The 16763-nt window shown below is 48.3% G+C and overlaps 1 protein-coding gene across 1 annotated transcript in view; it reads left to right on the forward strand.

The window, feature by feature from the left end:
* The first annotated feature begins 524 nt into the window (after nucleotides 1-524).
* The window catches only part of KCNK13 (potassium two pore domain channel subfamily K member 13), a 92551-nt gene continuing 76312 nt past the window's right edge, over nucleotides 525-16763 (forward strand). Inside the window, exon 1 of the mRNA XM_081290663.1 lies at nucleotides 525-2113. Within this exon, the coding sequence (XP_081146789.1) occupies nucleotides 1780-2113 (334 nt within the window). The 5' untranslated portion in view covers nucleotides 525-1779. The remainder of the gene's footprint in view (nucleotides 2114-16763) is intronic.

Consider the following 16763-nt stretch of genomic DNA (forward strand, 5'->3'; position numbering starts at 1 on the left):
CTAAAGAGAGGCATTGGGGAGTCAATAACGGAGCCAAGGAACGCATAGGGCTTCTAACGAACTCGCTGGAGCTATTTATTCGCTTGGTTTTACTGAACAGGACTGGAAGCCCTTCTCTCTTGTGTTCCTAGTTGAGAATACTGGTAGGTGGATCCCCTGGGAGCACACGCTGGGAATACGGAAAAATTCGACTCAGCTCGCAGGTGCCCACGTATCCACTCCTTCTTGCATCCATATTCCGTCCCACGCCCCCGGGGCGGGTGACTCTGGAGAGGCGGTGTGTGGCTGGGTTCACGCGTGGGGGCGAGGTGTGTCGGAAGAGGACCGAGCGCCCTCTCCTGGCCCCGGAGGGACCCACGCAGGCCACCTAAGCACCCGACCCGCCTCCCCAGCACTGGCTCCCGGGATCTGCGCACCGGGTGGGAGCGCTGCAGCCCCGAGGTTGGCCCGCCGAGCGCCGCGAGCCTGCCGGCGGAGACCAGCCCAAGAGGCGGCCCTCGAGGCCAGGAGGCGGGCGACAGGGTGGAGTCGCTTTGGCTGGCAGCCGCGCGGCTCCACCTGTTGCGGTGTCGGAGCACGCCCGCTAGGAAAGGCCGAGCTGCACTCGGCAGGGCAGGGCCGAGGAGGAACCCCGGGACAATCCTGACCCAGCGGTACAGAGGGAGGTGAGACCTGAGCGCAGCCGCGGCGCCCACACCTGCTACGAGAGGAGGTGCCTGGGACGGGCCCCCCCGCGGTCTGCTGGCGAGCTTGATGTGGATCTGCATGGAGTAGCGGGAGCACCTGCGCGAAGCCCCTGCCTCCCTCCCCCAAGAACTACAAGCTGAGACAGCCAAGACCGGGTGGGAGAAAGGGAACTCTTTGGGATCTCCTGGCCGCTGTCCTTGAGGGGCCGCCAGCTCTCTGGAGAGCTGGCCTGGCCAAGCCAACAGGTGCGTTCAGAGAACACCCCCGCGCAGGACCCAGAGGCCAAGAACACGCTGGCTGGGGAGATGCTCCTAACTTCCTTATTCCTCCCTTTCTGGTCTCTCTCCAGCCGATCCACCTGCTGGATGCCACGCTGCGTGGGGGTCGGGCGGGAGGTTCAAGCCTGCAGATGCCACTCTGCACAGTCCCTCAGTTCGTGCGCCTGCCCTGGACGGGTATCCAGCTTCTAAGCCCAGGCCGTCGGGTCGGTGACTCAGGGGGCAAGAGGCTTGGCGCGACAGGGCGACTAGGACGCACCACTGCGGATCCGACTGGGTGGGCAACTCCAAAGCCAGTAGACACCCCACCACCCGCCTATGAGGCATCGGCGGCTTAAGAAGTGAGGTCGGAGGGACAAAGACCCGAGGGCTCCGCTGACCTACCTACCTCTCTGGGCTCCGACCTCCGATTCCGGGGAAGTTCAAGTCCTCTCCAGTTTGCCGTGAAGACGCGCCACGCCCCCTCCTCAGTCTGGGCCCAGCGGGGACCCCGAGGTGAAACCCCTCTCCCGCGTCATCGTACCAAGCCTCAAAGGACTCTGCGCTCGGACTCTCGAGTCGTCAGTGTTAAGGAGAACTCCAAGGCCGGCAGGAAACGGCGGCGACAAAGCGGATTCGAAACCAGGACGTGGGGAGCTGGTGCCGCAGAAGCGGCGGAGGCGCTGTGGGAGCGCCCGGCGGTCATGGGTGAGCCAACCGCGGGGCGTCCGGGAGCGGGCTGAGTGCCCGCCGAGCCGCGACCTCCCCGGGGTGCGGACCAGAGCCCGCCTGCGCCCAGGGCGGTCTGGCACGGGGCTGTCCCGGGGGCCCGGCCATGGCCAGCCGGGGTTGCAGCTGTGGTCCCGGCCACTTGAATGAGGACAACGCGCGCTTCCTGCTGCTCGCCGCGCTCATCCTGCTGTACCTCTTGGGGGGCGCCGCCGTCTTCTCCGCGCTGGAGCTGGCGCACGAGCGTCAAGCCAAGCAGCGCTGGGAAGAGCGCCTGGCCAACTTCAGCCGCGGCCACAACCTCAGCCGCGAAGAGCTGCGCGGCTTCCTCCGCCACTACGAGGAAGCCACCAGGGCCGGCATCCGCATGGACAACGTCCGTCCGCGCTGGGACTTCACCGGCGCCTTCTACTTCGTGGGCACCGTTGTGTCCACCATAGGTAAGTGAGCCGGGGGCCTCTAGGGGTCCCCACGGGTCCCCACTCCCCCCTACTCCCGCTGAGCAGGACTGAGCCTTTCAGCTTCCATTCATCTCGGGGCGCCCCGCCCGCTCCACCAGGTGAGCTGTTGCCTGATCCACAGGTGATGGTGCGGAGAGTCTGTCCCCTCCCCAGACCTCCTAAGTCAAAGCCGCATGTTAATCCGCCCCTGGGGATTTGAATGATCCTTAAATTGGAGAAGCTCTGCTGCAGGAGATTTTTGGATCTAGTTAAGGAGGCAGGACTTGAGTTCCTGGAACTTTGAGGAGAAAGCTTTCAAATAGAGACAGGAACCTATGAACATGTACTGAGTAAGGACTTCACAAGCCACTGGTCAGAGGAGATGCCCGAATTTAAGAAGACTCTGGCCATGACTTCAAATTTACAAAGAGAAACCCAGATAGAATTCCAGATTGATGTAAGGGACAGAGGTTTGCTAAATGTTCAAAGGACTGAGGGTGTTAAGGGAGGGACGGGAATAAGTGACCCTTGGGCTGAACCAGTAGGTGTTTGGCATGATTTGGGTTTGCATTGTGGAGCAGACGGGAATTGTATTCAGGGGTTCCATGAGCTGGTGGCTCTGGGGTACTGGAAGGAAGGTGGGAAGGTCTGCTGGCTAATGGGTGGAGAAGGAGGTCTTTTCTGCCACCCTGGGCACTAGAACTTATCTGGAGGCAGTTGGGAGCCATGGAGAATCTTGAGCAAGGGTGTGGCATGGCTACTTTCAGCTGTGCAGTTACACTCCAGCCTCAGGAAGCAATGAGGGGGAGGTCTTTGTACCACCCTCCTAAAAATGCATAATCCAGCAGGTTGGGGGAGGTGCTGTGGAAATTCTGAGAAGAGGGTTGGAGCAGGGAAAGCGTTTTGAAAGACTAGATAGAGAGAAAGGAAGTGGCTTGCAGCTGCCAGAACACCAGGACAGCAAAAGGGCTCATGCTGGCAGCAGCACAGGGTGTGCACACTTTGTGATCTGCAGCGAGGGCCCCTTGTCTCTAAAGGGCCTGTCGGTGAAGCAGGTGACAAGGTGAACCTCCTTGAGCCTCCCACACAGCCTCATGGCACATAGACATTCTGCCAGGGGTACATTCTGCACAGAGTACAGAAGAGACCAGCCTCGGTCCTGATTAGTCAAGAAAGACTTCCCAAGGTCAGTCCTGGAACCCGGGGTTCAGCGACTGAGTGGGAGGCAAGGCAGAGGGGATCAGCATGACTGGGAGCACACAGGCCATATCTGAAGAGCTTTGTGCTAAAGAAACCAGATCACGACCCCCTTCCCATCCTGGTGGCCCTGCCCATTAGCAGCCCTGACAGCACCATGGTAACTGGGTGTCTGGCAGGAAAACTCTCAGGGCATTGTCCATGTGACTAGAAGCGTAGGGCCCTGCAGGGGATGGCCGGGGAGTATGTCCTTCCCCAGCCTGTATCCTCTGCTGGACTTTCTTAGCAGTGTTCTATGAGTCCCTCATGACGTCACTTCCCGTGTCTCTGAAAATCAGTTTCAGGATTTCTACATATGGGACACTTGGCAGTGAACAGACTGATTTGGAGGTGTCACTTTGAAACTTACCTTGAATCTGCTGTTTGCATAGCAAGTTCAGGATTTCAGTTAGATTGAATGATATTTGGGGTGGCTTTGGTGTGAGATTAGGGGGCTGAATCCTCCCTACCATCATAAACCGTATGTTGGTGCTTCCCATGGACATGGAGGTAGGAGGAGTGTGCCTGTGTTGGGCTAGTGAACCTGGATACCATAGGCACAGGGAAGGCCATGGGCAGGTGGACATGTAGGAACGTAGGCTTTGAGCTGAAAATATGATAAAGTAGCTGGTGAAGCAGGATGAGACCTGCACACACAACCTGCAGCAGAGCCTCTGTAACTTGGGAAAGTTCCTTAACCCTTCTGAGTCTTGCGCTTCTCATCAAAGGTGTCTAGGAAGTGCCCACCTTAGAATCTCGAACTATGTAACTGTTGGGTGAATCAGTCCTGCCTCCTTCTCTCCTTGTAAGTCTGCAATGAGTCTCGGATGAGAACAATGAACTCCTGTAAGGAAACTTAAAAAATACAAAGCATGCTGAGTACAGGGGTTCACTCCTGTAATCCCAGCTACTCAGGAGGCTGAGGCAGGAGGATCATGAGTTTGAGGTCAGCCTCAGCAATTTAGCAAGACCCTGTTTCAAAATTAAAAAGAGCTGAGGTTGTAGCTCAGCAGTAGAGTGCTTGCCTGGCACGCCTAAGGGTTCAATGCCTACGAGTGCAAAAAAAAAAAAAAAAAAAAAAAAAAGTTCAAAGTATTACATGGGTGGATTTATTTTACTTTCTTATTTTTATAATATTTCTTTTTAAATTATTTTATGTATTGCTATTAGGACAACAGCTGTTCTTTATTAATCCAGTGAGAAGATACTTGTATACCCATGTTCACAATGCCATTATTCACAATTGCCAAAAGGTAGAAACAACTCAAATGTTCATCCATAGGTGTAGGATAAATGAAATGCGGTGTAAACAATATAGTGGAATGTATTCAGCCATAAAAAGTGAAATTTCTGTACAGTATAGATGGACCCTGAAAATAATTCTACTTGATGATATAAGCCAGACATAGAAGGACACACATTGTCTGATTCCACTTACATGAGATGCCTGGAATAGGAAAATTCATAAGAGACAGTAAATTAGAGGTTGCCAGGGGCAGAGAGAAGGCGAGAGGGAGCATTGTTATTTAATAGGTAGATGAAACAGTTTTAGGTACAGATAGTTGTGATGCTCATGCAACATTGTGAACATGTTTGATGCTATCAAATTGTGCACTTGCGTATGCATAAAATGATAAATCTGTATCATTTTTCACAATAAAAAAGGAAGCCAGAGCAGGATATTAAAACATGATGTAGGAGTGTAGATGGTAAAGGGTCGGTGACTGGCCTTGAAACAAGATTCAATTTCAAGTTCTCCAAGACATAGCTTAGCAGTATAACCTGTAAATGGTCTTCTGCAAATAGCTTTTTCCTGAAAGAGGCTTTACCTGGGACTGTGTTTCTGTGTTTACCTACTTGTTTATAACTGAGCATCTGGACATAAAGGATTCGAGGTCCTTTGCATATGAGATAGTCAGCAGGCACAAATTATGGTGCAGTAGCCAGCCACCCCCCAAATCTTGATAGATAGCAAAGTTTACTTTTGACCGGCACACAGTCCCCTTTGGACAAGGGCTCTCTGGAGCCCTTGTCTCCTGCGTGGTCTCAGTGCTCCAGCTGCTTTTCTTTTGTGGCTTCTCTTCATCGCCACCTGGTCCCAGGACTGATTGGGAAGGGAAAGGAAGGCTCAAGAATTGAGCACCACCCATGACGCGGCCACCACAGGTCATCTCTCCTCTTGTCTCCTTGGTCAGAGCAAGTCACATGGCCACACCAAACTTAAAGAGTCAAGCATGGGAGAGATCTGATATCGGTGGACAGAATGGATGATGCCTCCCATGCATCAAGGATGCCAATAGGCACAAAACTCCAAGGAGGTGAGAAAAGATGAGCGGGATGGGAAAATTAGCCCCATTTGCTGATACACAGGGACATATGGCAAAAGGACCTGTGTCATTGCCGAACTGAACCCCAAATTTGGCTCTGAGTTTCTCCATTGTCAGAGAGGCAACAATGACCATTAAATGAGTCCCTTATCCAAGCTGGCTTCTTCAGTCTGGAATAAAAATTCCTCCTTCATCTTGTCATAAAGGCGCAAGAGAATGTGGTGAGAGAGTTCCTCCATGCTTAGCCAGAAGTATGAAAGAGAACCGTGTGCCGTACGTGGTGTGGCATCCCTCAGTACAAGTGTGATTAAACAAGAGCCCCTCTGCCAAAGCCCAGAGCTGCACAGAGCAAGTAGGCAGCTCTGGATGATCCCATTCAAGGCCATTTGAGTCCTCTCTGGTGGTCCCCAAGCTTTGAGTCTGGAAGAATCCACCTGGGAGAACAGGTTAAGACACAGGTGCATGAGGCCTCCTTTTTCAGAGATGCTGGTGTGGTAGATGTGCACTTTCAGAAACTTCTTTGAAGGTGATTCTGTTGGGCAGTAGATTGAACAAGCACACCTGGAAGGACCCTACATCTTAAGACATATATGATAGGAGTGGGCATCAACTTGAAAACCGAGACCTTCCACAAAGATCCTTGCTACTTAGAATCGCCTATTAACCAGATGCCTCAGCATCACCAAGAAGCTTATTAGACAGGGAGTCTCAGTTGGACCCCAGACCATTGGGATCAGAGTCTGCTCTTTAATGAAACAGCCGGCAAAGTCCTGGGCACGTTCAAGGCTGGGAAGCCTGGAGCCTGGAGGGCTCTTACCTGTGGTGTTGCTGATGAGGGTAGGCACCCCTGGGACTTCAACACAGACAAAGCAGGGGCCAGGCTGGTCAGCAGGAGAGATAGCTCATCTGTTGCCTTGCTGGAGTTCCTCACCAGCTGGAAGCCAAGCATGCCCAGGGGCAATCAATCAAGCGTTATCCAGATGTGGGGATGTGCTGGGCTTGGGCTCTGGCCACTCAGCTTGTGAGGCCTGAGACACAGAGAGGCTTGGCCCTCCTTGTGGAGACCACTCAAGATGTGTGATCTGATTTTCAACAAGAGTTTTTATTCATTTTAGTTAAACAGAAACAATTCCACTGGTGCCCATTTGGGCCCAGGCAGAGCTCATGGTAGCAGATTCCCGAGGCTCTTGTGGGGTCCCGGAGCTAAGCTGGCAGGCGTGTGGCTTGGCCTGGTTCGTGTGTAGATCGATGGAGTACAAAACTGAATATTGCTTGGGGAATCATTTTTTTCCCCACAAGGGAACAAGGCTGAGAAAAGAGCTTTTTCAAATCAAATGACATGAAGTCTAACCAATAAAATATTAGGAATTACTATTTTATAGTATCAAAATGATGTCAACTGACATCAAAGATGAATGGCAATTCAGAAAGAATATAAACACCAATAAATGTCATACATGTGTCAAGATTGAAATCACACATTGAACGGGCACTTTACATTTTGTGAAATATTCGTACACAAACCTTACGAGGAAGGTAGGCAAGTTGCCATTAATTCCATCTTGCAAAGGGAAACAGAGGTGCAGAAAACACCGATACCTTACTTAAATTGACAGAGTCAGAATTAAAATCAAGTTTTGTTTCGTTCAGTGTCTGGTGGAAAAAAGAAATACATATTCGTTTTAGAAGACCAGTGGGTGTTTCAGTCTGTTTTCTACAGCTAATACACAATATCACAGACTGGGTAAGTTATGGAGAAAAAAGATTTCTTCTGGCTCACATTTATAGGTCAAGGTCAAGGTTTAAATCTGGTGACAATAGCCTTCTTGCTAGTCCCTAGGCGGTGCAAAGTAAGATGTGGTGAGGGACCCTGAGTGCATGTGTGTATGTCTCTCTAATAAAGCCACCAGGATTCAGTCATGAAGGTCCCAACCTGCTGACTTTATGGATCCTTAATCACCCCAAAGGCCCCTGTCAACACGCAGTGAGATCATTCCCACACTCTGGAGCTTCACAGCAGGGATTAAGCTCATCATGAGTTCCAGAAAACAAACCATAAAACCATACTGTATGTAAAAAAAGTAGGACATCACCCCTATCCTGTCCCCCAACAAGAACCACCGTTAATATTTCAGTGTATCATATTATATTGCACATGAATGCTATTTTATTGACTCTACGACATGTCATTTTATGTGCCATTCAGAAAGAAAAGCTGCCAATTAAATTCTGACATGCTAGCAGCTGTGAGGTGCCTTTCAATTTCCGATATTAAAACATTGAGGAAAGGTGTATCTTAAAGACGCTGAGATATGTCATATTATATGTCTCGTTGTTTTCCATGGAACCATTAAGCCATGGACATAGTTTGATAAAAATGAATCTCATAATTTAAATGTCTTTAATTTGTACCAGAGTTGATTAATTTTAAATATTTATTCACAGTACTTTAAATATTTATTAAAATCATCTCCTCTTAATCAACTAGCTCATTCTTTCCCCATTTTTCAATTGGGAGCAGAGGGATGTGGGTTAATCGATGCGACAGGTGAGCTTCGTATTTTAAGGATTTGCGCCTTTCATCCCAAGGCTAGATGTTTGTGCCATGCTTTCCGTCTTTGTTTTCTGTTCCGTGTCTATTATTGATCATTTAGAGGAGACATATTTTTCATTCCTCTGCAGTTTCATGTCTCAGCCTTTCCCTGCAATGTCTGTGCTTAGAAAACCCAGAGGCTGTAAGATCGAAACTTTTGTTGGTCCTTTCCTAGCTGGTCTGCACTTCCAGCCACAGTCGTGGCTTAAAAGCACTTTAATGTACTGTTTCAAGTGAGCAATAGAAGGTGCACTTTTGCTGGGCATCGATGCAAGGTCTGGAGAATGAGGGAACAGAGAGGCCCTCCGAGGAGTGCATTCGCTCAAGGCAGGGTGCCAGGGCCATCTCTCTTGAGATCCACCTTCTAAAATTTCCTGGGGAAGTTCAGGGTCATTCTGAGAATCCTAGATTTGTTCCATGATTCCTTTTCTACTTAGAACATTTCTGAGTCTGCTGGAAGTCACAGCCTCTCACTCTGTGTCCCCATCCTTGTCCTGTGTGTGCTCAACCGAGCCCACTGCATTAGGAATCAATTGTGTGTCTGTCATAAAATAGAATGATTTTCTCTTTTTTAACCCCTAGATTCCATCCTGTTTCTGTTTTCATTCGTGGCTGTCTCTATGAAGGAGACATGGATCTGGTATGAATGTAACCCAAACAATTCTTGGGTTTCTTTGGGGTCCTAAGAGTAGCTTTCTATTCAGAGGAATGTGGTTAATAGCTAAAAAGAATGAAAGATACATTTTTTTTTTGCTTGCTACTTTAAAGAACCTTATAGAGTCAGCCACGGTGGTGCACACCTATAATCCCAGATACTCAGGAGGCTGAGGCCGGAGGATTGCAAGTTCAAAGCCAGCCTCAGCAACTTAGCAAGGACCTAAGCAATTAGACTCTATCTCAAAATAAATCCTAAAAAGGGCTGGGGATGTGGCTCAGTGGTTAACTGCCTCGGGTTTTAATCCGTAATACCAAAACAAACAAACGAAAAACCCTTATGGAGTCTCCAAATGATAACACAAAGGAACCACCCTTCTTTCCTCCTCTCCCAGCCTCTCATATCTCAATTCTGGGGCCTCCTGTACTTAAACCCCTTGCCAATTTCTTCCTAGCTGTCAGCTCTCTGGTTTTTGTTTGTTTTCTGTCCTTGCTGGTGCCCTATCCCTGATGTCTCTCCAGCTGGTATCAATATTGAAACAGCCTCCACAGTTTTATTATTCTCTCATTTTGTCCAATACCTGGGTTCCCAAAAGCACAGTGTAGTCTTAGGACTGACCAGCAGCAATTCTTTCCCCTCAGGAGAAAGTAGAGAAGAGTAGGGCATAATTATGATCCCCAGGATTAGAATGACTTTTGACATGGGGACCTTCTCAGCCTTTAGAGGATACTACCCAGGGCATGGTCCTGCAGAGGCCGGGAAAGGCCCATCCTGCTGCTGCTCTCCCCACCCCCACCCCCTTGCCAGCCTGTGCCTCCTGTGGCTGCATTTATCTGACACGCCCGGCATTTCAACACTGTTCTGAAATGCTGCACCTTTACATGCCCACCATGCCTTTCCCTGGCCAGGGAGCCTCTGGAGAAGCCTAGACAACTGCCCAGGGTTTATGGTTCCCAATGTTTGATCAATCGCCTGCATCTCTTACTGAGCACATCTCCCTGGAAGGAAACTGTATGGTCAGCGAACCCCAGGGTCCGACCATGAAGGGAAATGAGTGCAATCCAGGTGTAGGGCATTAGGGAGTAGTGGGGCCTGAGCCCTGGAGGCGTCATATTCTAACTTCAGAGCAACACTGGGCTGACCAGACAAATCCAGGGAGCCTGGGGCCCCTGGTTGAAGCTTAGGTCACCTGGAGCTCTGAGCCTTCTTGCCTGTGGGGTGAGAAGCACAGGGCACCCCAAGTCTGCTTGCTCTGTCATTGCATCTTGATTTCACAGTTCACATATGTACCCATTTCCTCATGCACCCACTTACCTCCTAAAGGAACAGGGACAGTTGTTTTTTCTTAACTCCTCCAAAGAATACACATGTGTAGTCATCCTTAAGTTCATACTATTTCATTCTTCTTTCCTTTTACTTTATTTCCTGTATATTCTCCCAAGACTTTCAAGTTTATATTAATGTAGAAGAGCTGAACTGTCCTCAAGAAGTCAGACATGGACAATATGTGTGATTTTTTTAAATTGTCTATAGTAAATTTTATGAAACTTCTCAAATGCTCGCTGAGGGCTAAATCCAGGATACATCCTACACAAAGCCCAGAGGGTAGGGACCAGGATCAGCCTCCTGCTCAGCAGGGGTTCTGGGGCTCAGAGAGTTGCTGGGCATCATCTGCAGTTGCCCAGTGGGAAGGCGTGTGGGCCTCCCCTCTGAGCTGACACGGAACCTTCACGCCCTCCTCCTCTTCCTTTGATGTCCTCAATGTGGAAGAATCACCAGTTAAACACGCCACAACCCCTCTCCTCAGTCGTGGTCCTTAGGTGCCCTGCCAGAGTCAGCAGACAGACACACTGTGGCTAGCAGCCTCCTGGGGACATTCGAGATCTCATAAGCTCTGCATTTCCAGGGGCCAGGTTGGAGGAAGGCCCACTGCCCTCCCAGGAGACCAAGTGGACAGACGTGCCCCTTCCCCTTGTCAGGTTTCCTGGTCCTCTCGAAGTTGCAGTCTCCCCCCCATCTCCATGACGACTCTGGATACCTGCCCCCAGACCCTCACCTCCATGTTCAGACATGCAGGACCCCAGAGTCACTTCCGGCTTTGCCTGTTAGCTCTCGGCAGTTGGCACCAAGGTTCTCTGTCTTGGGTCTTCTTGTGGCATCAATCCTACTGACCATCCAGAGCAGTGGTTTTCAAACTCTGTCCCCAGGAACCCTTGGAGGTTCTCTGAGGTACTTTGAGGGCATTCTCTACCCTGCCCTTATTTATCCTCATTTATCCCCAAAAACTCACGTGTGAGACAATGCAAGAATGTTTCGAGGTAAACTGAATGGGTTGAAAGAGTTTTAGTGTAATCAGTGCATTGATCCCCTGATAGTGATTAACTGGGGGATAACCATAGGCTGCTAGGGTGTGGCTGGAGGAGGCGGGTCACTGGGCTGTGCCTTTGGGGTTTGCATTTTATCTCTGTGGTGAGGAGAGCTCTCTCTCTGCTTCCTAGTGCTATGTCCTGACCTGCTTTCTTTCACCACACTCTTCCGCCATGATGTTCTGCCTCATCTTGGACCCAGAGAATGGAATCAGTCACCCATGGACTGAGATCCCTGAAACTATGAGCCCCAAATAAACTCTTCCTCTTGTAATTGTTCTTGTCAGGTCTTTTGGTCACAGCAGTGAAAAAGCTGACTCAAACAACGGATCTTTATTGACTTGAACTCTCTTTGGAACGTAAATACCCTCATCTGACTAATTTTTCATAAATCCCGGTCCCCTGCATGGCTAAGACAAATATTCTCACCATTCTCTGTTTAGCTCTGACTCTTCTCAAATGTTATTCCAAGAGGCTGCATTTCAAAAGGTTCTGTGAGGTTGGCTATATAATTATGCTTGGATTTATTGCTAAAATTATCCCGTAATGATTTGCCAGTGTGCCGGTTTCCTGGTTCCCTTGTTCATTTCTCGAGTGTTTTCTTTGTATCCTGTGCCTGTATCTATTTCAGCTGAGTTTCCTCTTGTGTTACAGAATTGGGGGGCTGGAGGGAACATCATTCCCAGCCGCACTGCAGACCTAGTAAACAAATGCAAAATAACATGCCCCCGTGTTTCATGGCGTATGAATTCAGGATCATTGCTTTTAGCACTGGCAAAACTTTGATTGTTAATAACTTTTTATTATCTTATTAGTGTCACCTTGCCAATCAGTATCACTCTTCATACTTTCTGTGTTTAAGCATAGATATTATTAAACTTTGTGCATTGTGTTAGCAGATACTCGCTCCCTCATGGACCCTCTCTTTAGTTATCATCTTTAGTGATTTTGAAGCCACCACTTGCCTCATTTTTATATTTTTATTTGTTAACGCCTTTGGACAGTTCTCTTTGTAGCAGAGATTGGTGCATTTATTATTTGGTGCCATTTATATCTCCTTCTTCTTTGCCTCATCTGTTTTTCTTTGCACTGTTCTATTTTGATCGTGAGCTTTAGGTATTCTTTTTGACATTCTAAGTGTGATTAGAATGAAATCTTATCTAAACTACCTGAGGATAAAAATCATTGCTACCACTGTTTTTCATGTTCCTAAATAAAACCGAGCTGCCCTTCCTGGATGATAGTGAACCTTTTGTCTTTGAGGTCATGCCATTCCTCCCTCCCACCTCCTGCCTTCCAGACCCTTGTTACATCTTCTGTGGAAACGATGGTCTCACCCCCAGGTATCATCGTAGGTGATAAGGAAGAGCTGCCCTTTTTCTTCCGGGTTCTGGAAGACTTTTCCAATTTCTCCACCTTTATTTCTCACACCTTTGGACCTTGAGGCTTTGGTTGATCTTTTACTTAACACAGATTTTTCTCAAGCTTTGCTTTCAATCAGAAAGTAAAGAAAGTCAACCCTCAGGAAACTGACTTTTCCTATGTGGTCTGAAAGCAATGCCCCATTTAACAAGTGGAGTGGGAGAAAAGGGGACGCAAGAGCCACGTGGCTCCCTGCTTCCCCCAGCTCTGTGCCAGGCCTCAGCCCGCAGCCACCTGGAGGGCACTGAGACCTTCAGTAGTGTTGCTCATTTTTGTCACCTACGTACAGTTTCTTTGTCTCAGTAATAACGAGGAAAAGAAAGTGACAAACTTATCAGTGGCAGGTTGCATTGGGCTGATTGTAGCAAGACAACCCCCAAAACAAAACAAAACCAAACAGAAAACAATAACAACAGCTTAGAGGGTAGACATGGGCTGAGGCCCACAGTCCAGGGCCACGCAACAGCCCCTCAAGGCCACCAGCATCCCAGCCCTTCTGTCTTTCTGCAGTGGCAGGCTCAGAAGGTGGGTCTCTCCCCTGTGCTCACAAGGTAGATCCAGGAATGGGGGCCACCATCAAGACAGGAAGGAAGAGGCAAAGGGCTTGTGTCACCCAGCTGGGCCCTTGAAGACGGCTTTCCTGGAAGTCTCAACTCCCACTTGGATCTCACTGGGCTGAACTGTGTCACCTTGTCCCTCCTGTCCTCCATGTGCAGGGGAGCTGTTGCCATTGTGAACACGGTCAGCGTCATTTATGGAGGCAGAAGGGAAGGGTGCTACTGCAACTGAGTGGTTGAGGTGACTGACTGCATCTGTGGGTGGGGGCTGCGGGAGCCTTCCTGCTGGGATTTTGGGGAAGGTGTTCTGTAAGGACTTAAAAACAGCACACGACAGGGACACAGCCACATCAATGTTTATAGCAGCACAATTCACCATAGCTGAACTGTGGAGCCACTCAGTAGATGGATGGATTTTAAAAAGTGGCATCTATACACAATGGAATATTGCTAGGCAATAAAAGAGAATAAAATCATGGCATTTGCAGGTAAATGGATGGTGTTAGAGAAGATAATGCTAAGTGAAGTGAGCCAATCCCCAAAACAACAAATGCCGAATGTTTTCTCTGATATAAGGAGGCTGATTCATAGTCGGGTAGAGAGGGGGAGCATGGGAGGAATAGACGAATTCTAGATAGGGCAGAGGGATGGGAGGGGAAGGGAAGAGTGAGGGGATTAGCAAGGATGGTGGAATGTGATGGACACCCTTATCCAAAGTGCATGTAGGGAGACATAAATTGGTGTCATCATACTTTATATACAAACAGAGATATGAAAAATTGTGGTATATATGTGTAATAAGATAATTATAATGCAATCCACTGTCATGTATTTAAAAAGTAAAATCAATTAAATATTAAAAATAAATAAATAAAATGTATACTGAAGAAAAAAAAAAGCAGCTGATGCACTCACTTCCTTCTTCAGTCCCGGCAGGTTTTCAGGCGTTTTCTTCCTTTTTCTTGTGATACTAGGGATGGGACCCAGAGCCTCACACACGCTAGCTGCATCCCAACTTCTCTTCCGATATTTTCTTAATGATAATTTAGACGATCCCTGCACTGTGTCCCCAAATTAGTCTCAATAATTGGTTATTCCTGTTTTTTAAAGTCTACTGGATCCTTTTTCTTCGTTGATTGGCTTAATTCTCTCTTTGGGGTTTGATCCTCCATTTCTCTCCCAGCCTCCTCTTTCCTCTCCCTTCTGATCACTGCCTGTTGACTCCGTGGGTTTCAGCAGGGTTTATTAAGAGCCTGCTCCGTGTCAGGGACGAGTTCCTCTTTGCTCCTCTCCTGCTGCTATTTACTATGGTGCAACAGTTCTTTCTTTTTTTTTTTTTTTAACTTTTTTATTTGTTCTTTACAGTTGTACATGGCCGTAGAGTGTTTTTGGTGTTTTATTTTGGTGGGGGGGGCAGTACCGGGGATTGAACTCAGGGACACTCAATCACTGTGCTACACCCCCAGCCCTGTTTTGTATTTTATTTAGAGACAGGGTCACACTGAGTTGTTTAGTGCCTCGCTTTTGCTGAGGCTGTCTTTGAACTCTCAATCCTCCTGCCTCAGCCTCCTGAGCAGCTAGGATTATAGGCATGCACCACCATGCCCAGCGTTAGAGTGTATTGTGACATATCATACGTACATGGAGTACAACTTCCCATCTTGTGGTTGAACATGATGTGCAGTTACCCTGGTCATGTATTCATTATATGAACATAGGAAAGGTATGTCTGATTCGTTCTACTGTCCTTCCTATTCCCATCCTCCTCCCTTCCCTTCATTTCCCTTTGTCTAACTCAGTGAACTTCTCTTCTTCCCCTCTCCCTTATTGTGTGTTAGAATCCCATATCAGAGAGAACATTCAGCCTTTTGTTGGTTGGGACTGGTTTATTTCACTCAGCATGATAGTCTCCAATTCCACCCATTTACCAGCAAATGCCATAATTTCATTCTTTTCTATGGCTGGGCAATATTCCATTGTGTATATATATCACATTTTCTTTATCTATTCGTCTGTTGAAGGGCACCTAGGTTGGTTCCACAGCTTAGCTATTGTGAATTGAGCTACTATAAACATTGATGTGGCCGAGGTTGCAACAATTCTTGATGATTCTGATCTCTCTTTTATTTCTTAGAGTAGATTTCCTTCATTCTGTTTTGCTCATTTATCTTTCAACTTCTGGGCCTGTTTCCCATAAGCCACCCCCACTTCCAACAGAATCTGAGACCCTGGTTTTGGGCTCCACTTGGCATTTCCCTGAGTGAGGCCTGTGACCTAGCTTTTGACAACTTCTTCTCCAGATATTCTGTTTCGGCAGGAAATAGGCCCACTACGTTGCTTCCCAAGCCACCACATAATGAGAAGATTCAGTGTCTTTCTAAAATATCAGGTCACCCTGTAGTGAAAGCTACATAAAGAGATATGCTGAACAGCTGGAGAAAAGTAAGTCTATGTCCCAGACGAGGTTGGGGCCAGCAATGACTGGTTCTCAGGATATTAGCTGTCTTCTCTCTTTCTTCTTTGTATCCCCAGCTCCAGGGCTTCCTTTCCTCTAGGAAGTCCCTGTTCTCCTTCCCAGACTGACTAGAATTTTCTGTTTTAGATGCCCAAGGGCTAGGAGAGAAGGTGAATCTGAACTTAACCTGCCCACAGCTACTTCCCTCCAGGCAGGAGGGCCTGGAGCAGGGTTCTCCTCCTGGGTGCTGCTGAGGTTTGGGGCCTGATAAGCTGTGGTGGTCCCTTGGCCTTGCCTGGTAGGATGTAGCAGCATCCTGGCCCCACCCAATGGTGTACTGGTTGTGACACTCCACATGTCTCCATGCATTGCCAAATGTCCCAGGGGTGGGACAGATCCCCTGAAGGGGGCCACAGTACAAGAATCTGCCATAATGGCAAGCCCTCAGTCCTCTCCTTTCCATGGCCTGTCATTCACCTTGAGTGAAGGGCAACTTGGTGGGCTCTGGAGGACTGAGAGAGGGATAAGCCACATCCAGCTTCTAGAAAGTGAAAGTACATGGGATTTCTACCAATAAAAAGTTTCAGGCCAAAACCAAGATTCAGAAACGTGATTTTTATGTGTGTACTTGGCCCCTCCCCACCTCCACCCAAGTTAAGCTTGCATTATTAACTACAAGATGGCTTTTATGTGTGTGTGTGTGTGTGTGTATATATATATATATATGTATGTATATATTTACAGACAGGATCTCACCAAGTTGCTTAGGGCCTCACTAAGTTGCTGAGGCTAATTTTGAACTCATGATCCTCCTGCCTCAGCCTCTGGAACCACTGGGATTACAGGTGTGTGCCACCAAGCCGGCTCCTTCCCATTCCTTTGTAAATGCCTTTATTGAGATACAGTTCACAGACCACGTCTATTTAAAGCATAAAATTAGACAGGTTCTAGTATATTCACAGGCTTTGGCAACCATCAGCACAATCAATTTTAGGCCATTTCAGCATTCAAAATAAAACAAAACAAAACTGCATACCCC

This window comes from Spermophilus citellus, assembly GCF_964194105.1.
Source record: "Spermophilus citellus genome assembly, chromosome: 4".
In the NCBI taxonomy this organism is placed as follows: Eukaryota; Metazoa; Chordata; class Mammalia; order Rodentia; family Sciuridae; genus Spermophilus; species Spermophilus citellus.